Below are 19,632 nucleotides of genomic sequence, written 5' to 3' on the forward strand. Positions count from 1 at the left end.
ACACTGGTCTCGTGCTTGAGGTGACCGACCGACCGACCGACTGACCGACCAACTATGCAGGTATTAAGCAGCTAAAGAAGTCATTAATTGCCGGTTGACGCCTCGTGGCGCCGCCTGTGCACGAAGCAGTTTTTGGGATTCTGGAGAAAGCGCGTGTGTAAGCATGAAGGCAGTCACGTGACCTGGCCTGGACACACGCGCCTCGTTGTCGTCCTTTATAAGGCCAGCCCCTCACCGCCGGCGCCGCACACCGAGTTCCACTGCTTCCCACAGACCCGAGCTCTCGACTTGTCCGCTCAGTTTTGTCCCTCGTCAGCAGCTTCGTACCCTGTCCGCTTGACGACACGTCCTTGACGACAATCGTCTGACTCCAGGCCACCGCCTCCACAAACAACATCACCGACATCTTCATCAGCAGCTGACGTCGACATCATGAACATCGCCGGCAAGACCGCGTTCGTGACGGGTGGCTCGCTGGGTATCGGCCGCGGCATGGTCAGCGCTCTGGCCGCTAGAGGCGCTAAGGTGAGTGTTGCGACCGGACAGCCGTCCGCCCAGAGCACCTTGCGTGTCCTCTGACACTCTCCACATCCACCGACATTCTCCTCCTTTCTCACTCCTTCTCTTTGCCTGATGTCCGGCAGACAATGGTCCAGTCAACATTCAGGATCCGTCACGTGATTCTGGTCTGTCCGAGACCTGTCTGTTCGTTGTTTTCTTTCTTCATTAGCGTTTAATGATGGAAATTCTGCTTAGTTATATGCATGTATACTAGTATACTTGATTAACAAAACATTTCCAACGTTTTGTCACTTCGTTCAAAGAGAGACCGGGCCGTGAAGTAGAAGGGTGAGGCATTGAAAGTGTAACAGTGAAGGAGGGGAACTTCTCCTTGGTGCCCCACAGTTGGTTGTAGAGCTGCGAGGCTGTGTAGCCCCTCGTTAAGAAGCAGGTCAAACTTTCTTGACCATCACCACAGCCCACATCCCAGCCCACATCCCAGCCCACATATTAGCCCACATATTAGCCCACATCACAGCCCACATCACAGCCCACATCACAGCCCACATCACAGCCCTCATCACAGCCCACATCACAGCCCACATCACAGCCCTCATCACAGCCCACATCACAGCCCACATTACATCACAGCTCACATCACAGCCCACATCACATCACAGCCCACATTACATCACAGCTCACATCACAGCCCACATCACAGCTCACATTACATCACAGCTCACATCATAGCCCACATCACAGCCCACATTACATCACAGCTCACATCACAGCCCACATCACATCACAGCCCTTATCACCTACATGTTGTCGTCAGCTAACCCTCTGAAAGGAAGGGGGACAGCCACAGTCAAGGGGCAACTGATGAGGCGGCAACGACAGAGAGTTTTAAAGGGAGATAATAAATAAGGGAAACAACACACGTGACATGCACAACAACGTGGGAGAGAGAGGGAGAGAGAGAGGAAGACAAGAAGAGAGGGAGGAACAGAGACAGGGAGGAGCAAGTTTTCCAGAACCTGAAGTGTGTCAGAACAAGATGGTGGCCTTGTCCTAGTTTCTGTGCACGTGCAGCTCGCGGACTAACGTTCTACGAATCTACGTGTTGACTGCCTGAACTTACATGCGGCAGTTAGGCGGCAGGCGGCAAGCGGCACGCAGCGGCAGGTAAAGACAAGACCAGGGTTAGTGCGGTAAACAGCTCCCCCTCCCTGTGGCCCACTAAGGAGACACGTGCAATATTTCCATTTTAATTTTAACCTCGCTGCCGCCCAAGGCCACGACGGGGAGGCTGATGACCTGCTGGCTGAACTCAGGAATGTTGCTGGCAGCGCGGCTGAAAATATCGCCACATACTTGTGAACACGTCTCCCTGCTCTAAACATCTCTTGAAACGCGATAAACAACATTAATGTTTGTAAACAAATCCTAAGCGTTTAGGATGAACAGCTGACACTCTAGGAGACGATAATAACATTTGAGGAATAGAGAATGCAGCGACAGCAGTTTTCTTTCTTTATTTTGCTCGCTCGTTTTTGTTTTCGTTCTTTCTTTATTTCATTCTTTCCTTGTCAGTCGGACAGAAAGAATTTTATGTGAGATTTGTGCTCCTCCTCAGGAGTTATCTTACCTGGCACATCGGAGGGAGCTATTTCTGTGTGAGATGAACACTTGTCACTATCTGACTGTGAGTCACAGTCGGGAGGCGAGATAAGGGGGGAGTGCTGCAGTTTGCGAAATTCGGTTGGATGCTGGAGGCTGGAGGCTGGTGGCAGGAGGAGGCTGGAGGCCAAGGCTGTCGTGACCCAGGCGAGCATGCTACATCAACTACACTTTGTTTGTAAGCCAGGGTTCGTTAGATAAACAGCTGGAGTCTAAGGGAGGTTAACAAAGTTTCAAGGGGAGAGAAGCTGGGGCAGGGCGGTGATGACGTCACTAGGTGGGCTAGTAGCGGTTGTCTGCACCTGCTGGTGAAAGTGGTGCAGTCGTACAAGCCAAACAAGGTCAAGGCTGTTTGTGTTTATGAGTTTGGCACCGAGCCTTGACAGGGTCTTCATTCTGCCTGGAGACCAACTCCACTCTCTGGAATGTTCCTTTCTTCCTACGTGTCCTTCCTTGCAGCAAAACACAGGAAGACATTAGTGCCTCCCGCTCCCCAACACGCACACACACACACGCACTTACACACACTAACACACACACATGCACACAAATCCTGCCTTGCTGTGTCAGTGTTTATTGTGATGTCAATGCTGTGTCAGTGTTTACTGTGGTGTCAGTGTTTATTGTGATGTCAATGCTGTGTCAGTGTTTACTGTGGTGTCAGTGTTTATTGTGACGTCAATGCTGTGTCAGTGTTTATTGTGATGTCAATGCTGTGTCAGTGTTTACTGTGGTGTCAATGCTGTGTCAGTGTTTACTGTGGTGTCAATGCTGTGTCAGTGTTTACTGTGGTGTCAATGCTGTGTCAGTGTTTATTGTGATGTCAATGCTGTGTCAGTGTTTACTGTGGTGTCAATGCTGTGTCAGTGTTTATTGTGATGTCAATGCTGTGTCAGTGTTTACTGTGGTGTCAGTGTTTATTGTGATGTCAATGCTGTGTCAGTGTTTACTGTGGTGTCAATGCTGTGTCAGTGTTTACTGTGGTGTCAATGCTGTGTCAGTGTTTACTGTGGTGTCAATGCTGTGTCAGTGTTTATTGTGATGTCAATGCTGTGTCAGTGTTTACTGTGGTGTCAATGCTGTGTCAGTGTTTATTGTGATGTCAATGCTGTGTCAGTGTTTACTGTGGTGTCAGTGTTTATTGTGACGTCAATGCTGTGTCAGTGTTTATTGTGATGTCAATGCTGTGTCAGTGTTTACTGTGGTGTCAATGCTGTGTCAGTGTTTATTGTGATGTCAATGCTGTGTCAGTGTTTACTGTGGTGTCAATGCTGTGTCAGTGTTTATTGTGATGTCAATGCTGTGTCAGTGTTTACTGTGGTGTCAGTGTTTATTGTGACGTCAATGCTGTGTCAGTGTTTATTGTGATGTCAATGCTGTGTCAGTGTTTACTGTGATGTCAATGCTGTGTCAGTGTTTACTGTGCCTGTGTCAAGACATTGTGTGATTTGTGGCCAGGTGTTCTTCATCGACATCAACGTGGCGAAGGGCAAGGAGCTGGAGGCTGACCTGCAGAAGAAGTATGGCGCCAAGGTGGTCATCTTCCGCGAGTGTGACGTGACGGATGGTGACGCACTGAAAGGTGCTCGTGGCTTTGTTCTCTATATTGTCAGCTGTACACACATACACAGGACAGTGCCATGGACACGTGTACACACCAATAACTTCAGCACAACCAACACACAGACAAACATACACACAAACACACACACACACTCTCTAACAGACACACACACACTCTCTAACAGACACACTGCGAGGGCCCTAATAGATGTCTTGTGGTGCTAGTGATGACAGTGACATTACCTAGTGTCTCTGATAACGATATGACATACACGGAGGTGTCTACTGATGACACTGACATATTTATAGTCTGGTAAACATAATGCAAGACTCATAGGGTGTGTCCTGAAAACTGTTTGCATCCTTGTCTGGGATGTGTGATGGCGACCCAGTGTCTTTAGTGTCAACATGGTGTTTAGTGTCAACATAGTGCTTAGTGCTTAGTGTCGAGTGTTGAGGTGTGGGTCCAGTCAGTGATGCTGACCTTGTGTTTGAATGACGTGTCGTTGTCATGACAGTGCACGTGCCTTTTCCTCCCCACAGCCTCATTCGACGCCGCCGTGGCTGCTTTTGGCAACGTCGACATCTGCTGCAACAACGCCGGCATCCTCGACGAGAGCATCTGGGAGAGAATGTTGGCCATCAACACTGTGAGTAGACATCCACACTGTGAGTAGACATCCACATTGTGAGTAGACATCAACACCGTGAGTAGACATCAATACACGACCCAACACCCTCAAAGTCGATGTAACCACAATAAATAATCAACTCCATGATGGGTAGAAGTCAGTACACATTCCACAACACACTCTGAGCTCAGATCGCAAGGTTAGTGTCCATCATCACAGTAAGTAGACATCACTAGTCTCATCAGACATCAGCACAGTAAGTAGACATCACTAGTCTCATCAGACATCAGCACAGTAAGTAGACATCACTTCTCTCATCAGACATTAGCACAGTTTACAGGCATCACCAGAATGAGTAGACGTTGCCACGCTGAGAAAGACGAGGAGTAGACATCACCATACAGTAGTTACATAGTTTTATATATATAAATACAACTGTGCATGATGTAGTATCTATAAACAGTGTGAATACTTCTTGTCTACACACAATATTTAAAAGCTCGTGTATACCCGGGGTGTGTCTACAGACGGCGCCCATCCGGGGTAGCATGATCGCACTAGAGCACATGCGGCGTGACAAGGGAGGCCGCGGTGGTGTCATCCTCAACACGGTGTCCATCGTGGGTAAGGACTCCTCTTCCTCCTCACATTGTCCTCAGTGTCCTGCCAGTGCAGGGTCGATGTTTGTCGTGCTCACTGACCTCTGGCATCTGAACTCTGCTGGTCCTCTGTCCTCACGGTTGTCGGACTTGCTTCCCTTGGCTGTGCACGCAACTCCGTGTCCATGACAACAGAAAGTTCCACTCTAGGTGACTGGTTACTTGACTGTCAGTGGCAAAGATTTACCTCCCTGTTTCCTCCTGCAGGTGTGGCCACCTGGTATCGGTGACTTACCTCCCCTGTTTGTGTTGCAGGTGTGACGACCAGGTATCGGTGACTTACCTCCCCTGTTTGTGTTGCAGGTATGACCAACTGGTATCACATGCCCATCTATGTCGGCACGAAGCACGCCATGCTTGGCTTCACACAGAGCAGGGCGGTAAGTGGCGCCCAACATACGATGTTTATTTAATTTGAAATAAAACAGACTTTGCCTGACTTTGATCACGAGACATAGGCCGCCATCTTGACACCCGGAGGTGGAGGAACCACAAGCTGCGATGGGAGGAACTCGGCACACAGTCTGTACTGACAGTCCTCCTGGCATGACAGGACTGACGATAGTTACAGACATGTCATTGTCTCTCCTCCTGTCTGTCCATCAGGCTGTCTGTTGTCTGTCCATCAGGCTGTGTGTTGTCTGTCCATCAGGCTGTCTGTTGTCTGTCCATCAGGCTGTCTGTTGTCTGTCCATCAGGCTGTCTGTTGTCTGTCCATCAGGCTGTCTGTTGTCTGTCCATCAGGCTGACCCTCACAACAAGGAGTACGGCGTGCGCTGGTGCAGTCTGTGCCCCATGCCCGTCAACACTGACCTCATGGTCGTCGCCGAGGACAAGGTCATCGACCTTGATGAGTTCAGGGTCTACGTCAAGGCCACTATCATTGAGTGAGAAATCGTCTTTTCTGTTCTTCACTGACATTTGTTTTTTTCTTGCTAGTGGGCGACATTATACTCAATGACATTTGGTGTTGAGGTTTTTACCTTATACTTAGTTTTTTCTGTTCCTGAGTGGAAAACTAATGTCAGTGCGATACAGCATTCAGCGTTTTTATATTGCCTGTATTTTCTTCTCTTTTCCTACAAAAATGAATATCGACTAAACATCGCCGTGAAGACAGAACACAAGAGGCGTAGAAGTCATATAGGTAATAAAAGTAATTAAAGTCACGGGTGGATGGTCAAAGTAATTAGGACATCATCAAACTGATCGAAGTCTCGGGCGGATGGTGACAGGTGAGTGGTGTCGACGTCAACCCTACAAAGAGAGAGGAAGCTGAGTTGTACCTGCCAACCAGTTAGTTCATATCATTCCCTCTTCTTGCAGACCGGAAGACGTGGTCTCGGCTTTCCTGCGGCTGCTGCAGGACGAAGGGAACAACGGTTCCATCATGGAGGTGACGGCCGCCCACAGGAACGGTCGCTACCGCAAGCGCATCATCGTGAACGCCGACGGAGTGTCGGAGCCGTTCCTGGTGGACACACCCGAGAAGGAGACCAGTCTGCCCTACTGGCCGGACAAGTGAGTCACGTGCTCTGTAGCGACACACCTGGCGCACGTGACCAGTCAGCTGACCTGTGACGACAGTACACGTCACCTCTACAGCACACCATCAGCGACAACACTGCGGCGACAGGGCGACATTGGTTGGCTTTGCTTATTATGTATACCTGAGTATAATCACTTAGCAGGACGTGTAGTCTACTGTGTAACGATGGTCCCTCCCACATCCTGTCACACTCCTCGTTGTTGTCGAGCGGTGACGACAGACATCATTAATTTCTTTCTTTGGCGTTAAATTACCTGTTGCTTCTACCTGTTACTTCTATCTGCTACTTCTACCTGTTGCTTCTACCTGTTGCTTCTACCTGCTACTTCTACCTGCTACTTCTACCTGTCCTTTGCTTATAACAAGACTTGAAGCACACAGAGCTAGCCAGGTGAAAATAACTTCACAAACATTATAAACAGAAGCGAAGTGACTCAAAGTTTTTACAGACACGTGAAATATTCTACAACACCAAAGTAAGATGCCTTAACAATGTAGACAGTGCTATGGGGACTACAAACTGTAGCAGGAGCAGGTTAAGGGTCATTGTACCGGAAATGTAACTGTGGCACTGAAAGGTCCTGTATTTGATATTCTGTGAGCATCGGCTGCTTTTGTAAGCGACAGGCAGGGTAGGGGGGGGGGGCCGGGTAGTCTGATGATGATTGCTGAGTATACAGTATAGACACATCGACAGCATTTAGCGCCATGTTGTGACATCGTGATGTATCGTCTGTGGACAGTTTGTACTCAATAAACATTTACTTTACCTGTCTTCCTGTCACTTGTCATGCTTTGAAATTGTGTGTTCACGTGTGTAGTTGTGTGTGTGTGCAAGTGAGTGTAAGTGTGTGGAGGATAACTCTGGTCACTAGCTGAGGAGGGAGGAACCAAAGGAAGGTGCTTCACTTGTTGTTTTCCTCCCGCAGGACGCCGGGTACCTCGTGCTCAATCGTTGCGCGAGATGTAAACATTTAGTTGCGATGTCGTCATCAAAAATAAACACTGGCGGTTTAAAAGTCTGAAAGAATACACAGATACAGGTGATTTATTCACAATCAGATGATGCTACATGTAACACACGGCTGAGATCATTACTGAAACTCTATTTCCCGGACATGTTTCAAAGCAGTCGATCATAAGTTCATGAAGATGACGACGATGGCTGTGGTAGGGATCACGATCATAGTAAAGGATAGATATTAGAATCGATGTTATAAATCTTGTTTAAGCTGGTGTGAATTCGACCTTATCTTCCCTGAACAAAATGGCAGAGTGTAACCCTTTAAACACTTTTATTTCTCAGCAAAGTAGCGATGATCCGGAGTGTCTTAGTGTTTGGGGCAATACTTGAAAGCCTTATGCATTATCTGTGTTGTATTTGAATAATGAAACGAATGTTCTTTATCGTACATCCTCCACTTTTGAAATATCTTGTTGAAAATGACGATAAAAGAATTAAAAAAAAGTCTGGATGTAGCCAGACAATTTCTTTGTACTGAAACTTGATATCCAAAGTCAAGACATGTAACATTGAAATCTTCTCCCATCAACTGTGTCGCCGGCCGTTCACACATCTCTGGTCATCCCTCTTCTCCTCAGAGATGTTTACATAATTTATACACTTTTCATAGATGTGTTGGATGATGGATACTGTATTGTTAGTTATTAGTCAGATAGCACTGCCCTTCATTATTATTATTGAGATGAATATTGACAATAGCTACTTGGTGTAGACCCTCTGTGACCCTGTAAATGCCTTTTGAACTCGTCTGCCGGGGTCAATGCCAGGGTCAGGTTTCCAGAACGTGATGACGGCTCAGTTCTCTTCAAGAATATTTTTGACACAGGATGATATACTTGATGTCACAGGAGGTTTGGCTGTGTAATAGTTTTAAACACATCAGTCACATTTGCTTTATTTCCTTCCCCTGCCATTGTCTGACGATCCACAAGTGACACGGCGTTCACACAGCGTGTTCACTAGTTGTGTGCTTGATGATGTTTGCTTTCTCTGTGGTGCATGTCGTTCATGGTGACTGACTTTGCTTACCCACGTGGACAATTTCACACAAACATTGATTATCATCCCAAATACTCACGAATTTAGAGTATTTGTCATAAAGAAAAATTAAAAAAAAAACTCTTAATGATATAACCATAAATACAAATTATAATTAAAGTTTAAGTTTATAAGATTTCTACTCCTGCAGTGAGTAGATTTTAATGGTCACAGACGATGGAGAAATGTCGAAATGTCGGAAAGGAAAGTTTTGGTGCTTTACTCCGAGTCAGCAGCTGAAGTCATATCCGCCAAGGGAACTAACCCTGTCTGTAGAAATGCAGATTAATTAACATAACTTATGATGACACACAACAACCTTATTGTCAGAAAGAGCCTCAACAGGTTTTTTTGTCACAGTAGAAAGGTATGTCTGCAAATAATCAGATCGTTTAATGAACTTCCTTGCCCGTCTAATTATTAAGGGCTGTAACTCCGTTCAAATCTTCTTGTAGCTAATTGACTGGATTGTCTCTCCTGTTGCTGACATCGTTGGGTAGTTAAAAAAAAAAAAAAAAACTACGACGGAGTGAATATGGGGGCCGGTATTGATACTTGCCGACAAGGTCTCAACATTTCATCAGTTCTGTTCGTCGTTATTCCGCTGTTCACAACGTGAAGCTGTTGAGTGAGCGTGTTCACTATGGCGATACCCGTTAGCGCATTTCTCTTTGGACATTATAGTTTGTTCAGTATCATGTTCGCTGTTCATTTGATCGCGTTGTTCATGTAACCTAGGGGTCGGGAACCTTTGTCCTTCCAAAGTTCATTGTGGTATTTATAGCATCATTGGCGGACAGAACACAGTTCTTTGTTGAGAGGTTCGTCTGCTCCACTCGGTCAGACTGTAGAGTGACCCCGTGTGTGAACACCACCACCCTACCTGACTCTGCCCTCATTTAAGTCACCACAATCCACTTTTTTTAATAAGCTTTGCTAAAACTATGATATGCTCCTATCAAAAGCATAGCAGAACTTAGTCTTAAAACACATTCATAATTAAAATGCTTGTAGAGACGACATATAGAGAAACACAACTTTGATTCCTAATGCACACTCTTTTATTTGTGGTTGAGTAGTAAAAGTATGTTAATCATAATTATATAAGTGTTTAGTACACACTTATCTCCTTCTGACGAGGGAGTTGAAGGCACTTACAAAGTGTCTCACACATGCTACACACACTCATGCTTGCACGTGCACTGATGAGCTTATAAACTCAGATGAAGGTTTGCTAGACAAAGCTTTTCAACTCACTAATCTGTCTGGAATCAAAGAAAGAGCATATCTGAACAGTTGTTAGTACAAGCTGATCACTGATGTACACAGCAATGTCAACAATCATTTGTTGCTATTATTGTATGAGGTCACGTGGTCGAAGAGCGCTACACGTCTCAACAGCCGACCTTCAACCTGGGTGGTCCACCATGGGCTTGGGGTCAAGGTCACATGAATAATTCTGCAAATCGTCGACACAGGCCACGAGCAGCTCACGAGAAGCACGTGTCTGTCATGTAATGTACTCATTGTGTCCTGTCTGTCCTGTAATGGATGTTCCCTGCTCGTCCCTCAAACTTTATGTTGTGATTGTACTTTGCTAAATACATTTGTGCTGCAATGAACAGAGCTCACAGATTTACTGTCATATGCAGCTGCCATGGTGGGCTGCAGGGAATGGTGTTGGCACCATGTTGCAGGCTGGATGTTCCCCACCAGTGATGCAAGTGATGCTCTGTCCCACTCCCCCATCAGTTGCTAATTCACTTGTGTCTACTTTATTATCGTCCGTGGCCGTCCTCGTACTCTTGGAACTGATTTATACAGAAACATGGCGGTGTGCCAGATGTAGGCCAAAGTATTCTAGAAACTGGAAGGTGGACAGGGGAGTTTAATTCCAAACATTTGTCATATTACCAAAGTGGCTTACTGTAACAAGCGCTTCTCGAAGGCAAGGTAATGTGGCAGTGTACAGAAGACGAGGTGGTTGGATTGTTAGAAAGCTTCATTTGTTTAAAAGAAAGAAGGAGGTATAGATGGTCCTAATGTGTAAGTGAGGTAGAAAAGAAAGATTTGATCGTTCCTGTAACAAACCTCTCACATAAAACAGTGGAAGTAAGACCTGAGGACATCGCTTCCATTGCTTGGAAATACTGACTTCTAACCGTTCTTAAGCTCACGGTCCACAATATTCTACGAAGCTTAGGAGTTAAGAAGTGCTTTTGAGCCACATTGAGAATTTACTGTCACCAGAACTTCACAAAGAACTCTAAGGGATGTGTTGACTGAGTTTCAAGATGTCTGGTGACGTCCAGAAGACAGATGAGGCAGAGGAGGGAGAGTGAGGCGGACAGTCGACAGGAGCCATCACACACCTGTGAAACTTTGTCCAGCGAACCACACCGACCAACGGACTGACTGACACTGTCGTGACTACCTGATGAACCAGTGACAGTGTTTAGTCAGTCATGCCAACACCTCAGTCCAGTGACAGTATATTTACTTCACGTTGTTGATAACAGTTGTGAGACCATGGTGGACACCTGGCAATAAAAGAAAAAAATATGTTTCGATTGCTAGAGAGCAGACGACTCTGTATCCCCAGTGAAGCTAATATCTTAATGACCGCTTTGTCCACTTCCCTGTAATCTCATTACTCACGGGCAGAGATGAAGTGTTTGTGTGTGTGCGTGTCGCGTGGGGGGTGGAGGTGTGAGTACCAACAACTGGGAAGGAAGTCTGTCTACTCGCAGTTTGCCGTCTGTCACCAAAGTCGTTTCGTTGTTTCCACAAGATGGCGGCTGGGGTCTGTCGTCACTCGCTCCTTTCACGTCTCTCACTCATTGCTGTCGTCGTCGCTCACTGTCTCCGCGCTGAAGGTAATCATCGGCTTCTGTCGTCAATCGTTGACGTTGACTTTGTTTTGTCTTTTGTTTCCTCAAGTCGCTTACTCTGCGCATGGGTCAGTAATAACTTGTTAGAACGTATTAGTTACAGCGTGTTAGTTACAACGTGTTAGTTACAGCGTGTTAGTTACAATATGTTAGTTACAATATGTTAGTTACAACGTGTTTGTTACAACGTGTTAGTTACAATATGTTAGTTACAATATGTTAGTTATAACGTGTTTGTTACAACGTGTTAGTTACAATATGTTAGTTACAATATGTTAGTTACAACGTGTTAGTTACAGCGTGTTAGTTACAGCGTGTTAGTTACAATATGTTAGTTACAATATGTTAGTTACAACGTGTTAGTTACAACGTGTTAGTTACAACGTGTTAGTTACAATATGTTAGTTACAATATGTTAGTTACAACGTGTTAGTTACAACGTGTTAGTTACAACGTGTTAGTTACAATATGTTAGTTACAACGTGTTAGTTACAATATGTTAGTTACAACGTGTTTGTTACAACGTGTTAGTTACAACGTGTTTGTTACAACGTGTTTGTTACAACGTGTTAGTTACAATATGTTAGTTACAACGTGTTAGTTACAACGTGTTAGTTACAATATGTTAGTTACAACGTGTTAGTTACAATATGTTAGTTACAATATGTTAGGGTTAGTCGCTTTAGTGACTATCTTCAGAAGAACAGTAAAACTATGTTTTAGCAGACGCGTGAGAAACATAGACTATATCGTCTGTCACCTCGCTTTAATGGATGAGTTATAGCAATACGTTCAATACAACACATACAATACAACACACTGTAACACATCCCAAGCACTGCTTACACTGGTGAAAATATGTAAGGAAGTACATGTATTCCTTTAAAATGAACTTATTTAATACAGACACGTGACTCGCTCACGGCTGTGAGGTCTGGGCAACAACAATAACTGAACTGAGAGTGAAACTGCAACTAAGATTGTAAACCATATTTAACAGACTAATACTTCCATGAAGGAAGTGAACCCATCATGTGTGGCACTCAGTGTGGGAAATGGAATATTATGCAAGTGACTAAAATTGTGAGCAAAATCAAAACAAATCGCAAAGTATTCAGTACAACATTTTTATTTTAGTTTTTACGAAAATAGAAGCCATCCCTCTAGTTTTACTTGCGCTGTTACTTTTATTACTGAAGACTTTAGTACACATTGACTGTAAGCTGATCAGTCAAATGGAAGTATCACTGGTAAACGCTTTAAAAGAAAGGTAGGTGCTTGCTGTAGGTTTGATATATTCAAAGCTATCTTGCAGAACTGGAAACTTACAGAATGTTAGAAAACAATTGATTATAAGACATTACTTAAAAATTGTTGTTATCTTTTATCTCCATTTATTACAATATCGCACTTAAAAAGGTATTTTCCGGTTAATGGGTTAATAAAACACTATGAGAAACGAAAGAACTATGTTACTGAGAAATGTGGAAATAAATTTCATTGTTTCTAGTAAATAGAGAGAGTGGCACAGGAGTTCGACATTTTTATTGACTTATTGCCATTACATCCATTGTTACTTTGACAAGGTAAGCATTTAAAAAAACCCATCCTCTCACTCATCCAATCACCTATCCATTCATATACCTCTCGTTCCTATCATACATACCAACAATTTATACATACACACTATACAACAGTCCTCTCATTCATCCACTCATCCAACCACCTGTCCATTCATAACCATCTCATCCCTATTGTACATACAATACATATTTATATTAAGTAGCCTGTATGCACACACTATGACCATAGTCTGATATCATAATTCAAAACAACATCATTATACATGGACAAGGGATATCAATCATAATTCACATTAACAATGCTCCTCTATTATGGAAAAGTGAAAAAAGTCCCTTGACGCCTGAATATTACTTTTCTGTGCACATTTAATGTCTTGTACTAAAACTTGAATCTTGTACCAAAATCAAGTACAAAAGTGACTCCAGTAGACAACTTGTAAAAGCATCACTACTTCATGTTTTTTGATGATTAGATGTCTTAACCTAAAACCAACTGTGCAAATGGTGTAAAGTGTTTCATAGAGGGTAAATAATGATAGCAAGAGGACAAGGCGACCACTTGATCTGTCGTAGGTCAAGTGAACCACTTCAAGTTTACTTACCCAGTGACTATATGTTGTTATCTTTATTACTGTTTATGTAAAAAGTAACAAATACATGATTTAATCCTTAACTTTATAGCACTAAATTTTGTTGCTTTTGTTGCAGATGGTACTTTCAGAGAAGTAAATATTCTTCAAAATGTCCGCCAGGTGGCGTGCCAACACCCAATGAATGGTCTCGTGGCGCTGACACTCCAGGAGGCAGCAAACACCAGAAGAACTGTGGTGACCAACCCACGTCTGAAAAGTTGTGTTGGAAACATCACCTACCATGGTTGTTTTTTCAAGGACACAGCTGTGGAGGTGAAGGTCCTTATTGACGTCCCACAGGAGGAGCTCACCACATTCATCTGCACCGCAACAATTGATAGTCAACATGGCACTGACATCAAAACTGTTGGATCTGTGAATGTCACCAATACAGGTGCACCACTAGTTTTATTTGACTTAGTCTCCTCTTTATGTTGTGTTTTTATGTCTTCTTTTTCTTCTTCTTCTTCCTTCTTTCTTCTTCATCTCATTATCATCATCATTATTATGATGACATACTAGAAGGCGACGTAAAGAGAAATAAACACTTCTTTGTGTGCCTCCTCTTCCAACATTATTACTTGGAATGTAGATATTATATATGCTTATATCATGTGATCGATGATTAGACTCCATGTCATGTTCACTATTTTGTTTATATTATAGATAATACATTCTTAATATCATAAATATTACATCATGTCATAGATATTGCATACAAAATGTCCTTTAACCTATAAGAGGGCCGAGAGCTGAGCCTCAATGGGCTAGGCCAACAGGTCACCGAATCTTGGAAGCAAATATCATTACTATATATTTTAATATGAGTATATTATAACACGTTTTCACATGAGTATAATAACTACAATGTTTATACATAAACAAACTACAGTACATTATTTTTTTTATCTTGGAAGTTGTGTTCTTGCTTTGTTTTTAACCGTCAGTAGTCCAACCATGATTATCAACAGTTTATTTGATAAATGTTTTGCGTTAGAATCGACGTCTGTTCAACACAATCGTTTCCTGACCAGAGGAGTTCTTGTCTTTATTTCCAGATAAACCTTTGGACAGTAAGTCATCAAGTGACGAGTCTGTAGGTAAGACACACTGGACACTGTTGGTATAAAGAGACAGGAGAGAAAGAACATGTGTGGGTGTGAAAATGATTGTTAGCGCGAAGACATGATATTGAGAAAGACAAATACATTCTAGAACATGGAGATTGTTTGTCACATGTTTACAGTCCCTCAGTGTTTAGCCCATCGCGTGTTTGTGCTCTTTGGTTGTGTAGAGGTCGCTGTCTTTATGTCATCGAATGCCAGAGACCCCTCAGGTGATGGGCAGACATTTCTTACTGAATGCAAATCACGCTTCTGTCTCTCTTTCTTTATTTCTATGAAGTTGTTATTAATGGGTACAGATAATGAATGTACATTGTCTAGGTGGGAAGCTATAATGTTTGTTTGTTTATGGATAACTTAAGCATACCCATACTGTGTGATATTTCAGTCCGATAAGTATGAGTTCAATGGTACAGTGTGACTTTGTGCAGACAAACACGGTAAGAAACTTCAAAACCATCAAACCAGTCAAGAAGAATGTGCTGGTACGTTTGTTTTTTTTTCACCTATGACCTTGTTATAATACACTGACTAGTTTGATAATATTGTGTACACGTGATTATCCACGCCAGCAAGTGCACTTGTAATGCCATGAATACAACAGAATGTATCTACATCAGACTGGACATCGCCTGTAGACAGCGAAATTCTTCTTGATGTCTACGTTTGGTTATTCTAACGGACTGAAAAGTAACTTGTAGACAGAAAGGTTTTGGTCTCAAAGACATGAACTTGGTTTGACAGAAAGTATGTGACATGACATCATGACATCAACTCACTGCTATTCTTTGCTTAGTGTGTGTAAGGACCACTTTCTCACCTGAAGCCATCTGAGACTGTGTCTATGTCATTAGTACCCACTAGGTCATTGTATGTAGCATGCCAACGATGGTCAGCAGGATGTTTGTGCAGGGAACTCGACTGCTGGCTTAACCGTCGTCGTTGTCCTCACTGTCATCTTTGGTGTCATCAGTATCGTCCTGTGTGTTCTCTATCTCAGAGGTAAGCAGGCATACAGATAGACACAATATTCACACATTTTGTCTTTAGTGTTTCATATATAATTCATTCAACAGACAGAGAGAACACAGAGAAGTGGTCCAAAGTGTAAAACTTTATGGTCACGTGAGTTTTGTGTGTTCGTGGTGGTGACAAGCTGCTGCCTTAGCACGAGACATGGCGACTATCAACGACCGGATAACCCGACCTGGGGTCAATCTGTGTGTGTGGTGGTTAACTATGGGCAACGGTGCACTAGTTTGACGTAGTACAGTGAACGTGACGTAGTACACTGCTAGCGTGACGTAATAGATTGTTAACGTGACGTAGTACAGTGCTAGCGTGATGTAATAGATTGTTAGCGTGACGTAGTACACTGATAGCGAATATTTAATAACGGGTGGGTGTTGAAGGGTGACATGTACAGGTAGGTTTAGATCGCCTGTATATACCGATATCTACCAGAAACGTGAACCAAGCAGGTGTGTCTGGAGTGTTGTACCCAATGTTGCAGAGGCCATCAGACATCTGCACGTCAGTCCTAGTGACCAGGTGTGTATCGGCCTTCATGACAGTCCAGCTTCAAGCGTATGCATGTACATCTAAGTCGTTAGTAGCTGGACTTTAAGACTTTAATGTCTCTGATTTAATAGCTACGTTTTCTGTTGACAGCCCGAAATAGAATTATCTCAACAACAGCCCCTAGTCTGGAGGTCAGTGAAGTCCATGTTCAACAGGTCAAGCAGGTCAGCCAATGCCAACCTTCCCACCTTCCTCCTCCAGAGGTCCGCGCCCCGGACGCGCCCGTGAACGGTTTGGTTATGCAGTACTGGACACCCGACAACTTTTCGTCTGAGGGTCCTTAGACGGGTAGGTGACAGCTAACTATGATATCAGTGGGGAGCAAAGATATAGTCCTCCTAAAGCTCGAAGTTTTATAAACTAAAATTTTAAGTTTTGATTGAATGGTTGATTGCTTAGTAGGTTTAGTATGAAAGTGAAAGCACTTTGAGGTGATTTTGCACTATGGGGGCAAGAGCGAGGGGAGGGGAAGGAAACTGAAGTACCGGGAGAAAACCCCGACCCCCACTCTGTGAACAGGTGTCACATACAGAGAGCCCCGACATGAGTTGTAAACCTCTGAGTGCAGGGGTAACAAGCCAATGTTTAAGTTACTACACTACCGGCCGTCACTTCTGATGAAATGCAAGTCACATGTTATTTATTTGTTCTCTGGTTCTTCTGTTTGTATGTGTGCAGATGGTAAAGGTCAAACACAAGGGTTACTAGGATACCAGCAACCCTGGGGTCAACTGGACAATGAGATTTCCGCCCTCCGCCCCAACCCCCGCATGTGTCTCGTGCCTGGCCGCTGATTTTTTTTTTCCTAAAGGTCTCACTGAAGGGAAAAACATCGGAAGCCTTCGGAAGCGTGACGTCAGCGACCTTCACACTTCCGTGCCAAGCCAACCTTTGCTTCACTCTTTGAAAGCGGGAAACTTGTTCTGGGGCTTATTCTACAACTTTTAAATACTATGAATGGCTGCATAAAGTTAATTGTGACAGTCAAAATACCTAAAGGCCTACAACTGATGACAGGTAAAGGTGAAATAAATGAGGGTCCAACACAACACAGACAATGTTCAACTACAAGTAGCTTACAGTAGACAGCTCCGTGAGCTACGCCTCTGTATCCTAGTGGTTACCAAAGAAGTCTGAAGATTGACAGTTGTTATCTTCGAAACTTGGGGTGGTTTTTTTTTTCTTTTTGCTTTGGGATGTTTTCGTTCTCTAATATGATCATTTTTCTGTCAAGCCTTTCATTAAAACCTGTTGCTTGCCGAGAGAAATGATGTAATCTAGCTGTGTGTAGTCTTATATGTTAGTCTTTAATATGTTAGAAAAGCAGTTTTGAGTAGGGTTTACATATTTCTTTAAAGCGGTTTCTGTATAATAAACGTTTAAGGACAACATCAAGGCCTTCGGTAGTTTTATGGACTTAATAAAATGTGTATCATTGCCTGTGTTGTACATGTTTTGTAAAAAAAAATAACAGAAATCATGCACAGGCTGACTCTCAGATAATAAAAATAAATAAAAGTAAACAAATATTACAATTTGACAACTAAAGAAAGCCGAATGCACCCGTTGGACTGAGAATAATATTAAATTCAGTAACTGAATAAAGAAGTAAAATATTCACAACCGTGACAAACAACAGTTAGTACTAAACTACAGGTCGTCAAGTCTCCATCCCCAGTAGTGTCACTGCTGTTGTAACGATTCACGGTTCAAATCCCAATGGCTGCTGTATTTTTTCACATTCGGTAAAATCGCATGCTCTACCACGGGTAGAATAGCGGCACGTTCTGGGAAAGCCACGTGATGTGTGACGTAAGCTTACATATGACATCACGTCACATCGTGACGCAGTAAGAACCGTAGATTTTCTTGTGGACACGTGACGTGTGACGTAAGCTTACATACGACATCACGTCGTGACGCAGTAAGAATCGTAGATTTTCTTACCTAGTTTCTAATGGGCTGATTGGTCAACAAATGGAGGGCAAAGTTAAGTTAGTGAACGAACGTTTCCCACTACAGTCAGAGCTGAGCTGCCTGAGGGGACAGACCTCCGACACAGTGACCTCACGCGTGGATTCAGCGGTGAGAGATGGAGGTGAGCAGTACGACACGGGGACGACAGACACTCACTGCGGTCTGAGAGTCATGCAGTGGACATCTGTGCCTGTGGACAGACCCTCCACTGTATTAGCGGCACGTGAAGAAAGGGACGGTAACACCGCTCCTGACATAGGGTAGTGTTGAATCGCCATCTTCGCTACCGAAGGGTAGTCACGATCCACTGTTTTCCCTGGGAAATTACCCGTGACAAAGCTGACCTACAAAGTCGTGAACCGAAGCCGTGTTGTCTTGGACTTCGAGCATTTTGATTTCCATCATTAACGTTTCGCCCATTTGGACACGCTTGGACATAACCCGCTTGGAATTTATTTCAATAACCGACCAAACATTGGCTCCACTGTGTTAACAGCTGCCTTGGATATCATTCGTCGGTCAACAGTCCGTGGGAACATCCGTAACGTCCGTGACGACGATTCCACGACTTGGTTATAACTCTATGATCGTCTGCTCAGCGGACTTCCATACCGACAGTGTGTGTGTGGACACCGAGTCATCTCACTGGTGGCATCAGGTTACCTGAAGAGCGGAGTGTCAAGTGTCGGGAGAATTATGAACTTTCTACGGACGGCAGACAGGACGGACCTTTTTGTGTGAAAAAGGAAGAAGAGTGCAGCGAGCGAGTTTTGACATGCAGATGTTTATACACGCTCGCATACATTTGTAACACACTCTTCACAAAACATTACAGCTGTACACAGCAATAACGACACAGTGACAGTAAATTAAATAAATAAACTGATCTGAAATTTGACAAAAAACAAAGATATCTTATTAAAGTTCAGCTAAATATAATATTTGTTTGTTAAAGGCTTTAATACTCATATTATCTAACAACGCGATCGTTACATTAGCTAAGGTCAGTCGGGTTCAAAGTTCGTAAGCATACAGAATACTAAGCATCAAACATTTGTCAGTTCTCAGTTGACTGTGGGAGCTCCCAGCAACAAAGCAAAATTTCTATCTCTGTTGCAACCAGACATAGACAATAAAGATGCATTGTATTGTATTGTATTGTATTGTATTGTATTGTATTGTATTGTATTGTATTGTA

The 19,632-nt window shown here is 43.6% G+C and overlaps 2 protein-coding genes across 3 annotated transcripts; both read left to right on the plus strand.

Annotated features, from left to right (window-relative positions):
• Positions 1 to 40: 40 nt before the first annotated feature.
• LOC112568772 (15-hydroxyprostaglandin dehydrogenase [NAD(+)]-like) lies at positions 41 to 7,359 on the plus strand. The gene is made up of 7 exons (XM_025246250.1): positions 41 to 525; positions 3,640 to 3,763; positions 4,288 to 4,394; positions 4,904 to 5,000; positions 5,339 to 5,415; positions 5,780 to 5,922; positions 6,362 to 7,359. The coding sequence occupies exons 1-7, from the start codon at positions 433 to 435 to the stop codon at positions 6,558 to 6,560; spliced, it is 840 nt and encodes a 279-aa protein (XP_025102035.1). The 5' UTR covers positions 41 to 432; the 3' UTR covers positions 6,561 to 7,359.
• Positions 7,360 to 11,375: 4,016 nt separating this feature from the next.
• On the plus strand, positions 11,376 to 17,848 carry LOC112569555. 2 transcript variants are annotated; one of them, XM_025247365.1, is made up of 7 exons: positions 11,376 to 11,522; positions 13,829 to 14,146; positions 14,811 to 14,852; positions 15,308 to 15,361; positions 15,789 to 15,878; positions 16,548 to 16,745; positions 17,136 to 17,848. In XM_025247365.1, the coding sequence occupies exons 1-6, from the start codon at positions 11,438 to 11,440 to the stop codon at positions 16,739 to 16,741; spliced, it is 783 nt and encodes a 260-aa protein (XP_025103150.1). In that variant the 5' UTR covers positions 11,376 to 11,437; the 3' UTR covers positions 16,742 to 16,745; positions 17,136 to 17,848. The 2 variants fall into 2 exon arrangements, with proteins under 2 accessions (XP_025103150.1, XP_025103151.1); XM_025247366.1 differs by lacking the exon at positions 15,789 to 15,878.
• The last annotated feature ends 1,784 nt before the right edge of the window (positions 17,849 to 19,632 follow it).

The sequence above is a fragment of the Pomacea canaliculata genome, linkage group LG7 (genome assembly GCF_003073045.1).
Source record: "Pomacea canaliculata isolate SZHN2017 linkage group LG7, ASM307304v1, whole genome shotgun sequence".
In the NCBI taxonomy this organism is placed as follows: domain Eukaryota; kingdom Metazoa; phylum Mollusca; class Gastropoda; order Architaenioglossa; family Ampullariidae; genus Pomacea; species Pomacea canaliculata.

Bases quoted from the DNA above. Each gene is read 5' to 3' on its own strand.
- LOC112568772 (XM_025246250.1), top strand. From the start codon at position 433: ATGAACATCGCCGGCAAGACCGCGTTCGTGACGGGTGGCTCGCTGGGT. The intron at 3,764-4,287 runs GTGCTCGTGGCT...TCCTCCCCACAG, and splicing joins GGATGGTGACGCACTGAAAG to CCTCATTCGACGCCGCCGTG. The intron at 4,395-4,903 runs GTGAGTAGACAT...GTGTGTCTACAG, and splicing joins GAATGTTGGCCATCAACACT to ACGGCGCCCATCCGGGGTAG.
- LOC112569555 (XM_025247365.1), top strand. From the start codon at position 11,438: ATGGCGGCTGGGGTCTGTCGTCACTCGCTCCTTTCACGTCTCTCACTC. The intron at 14,147-14,810 runs GTGCACCACTAG...CTTTATTTCCAG, and splicing joins TGTGAATGTCACCAATACAG to ATAAACCTTTGGACAGTAAG. The intron at 15,879-16,547 runs GTAAGCAGGCAT...TTCTGTTGACAG, and splicing joins GTGTGTTCTCTATCTCAGAG to CCCGAAATAGAATTATCTCA.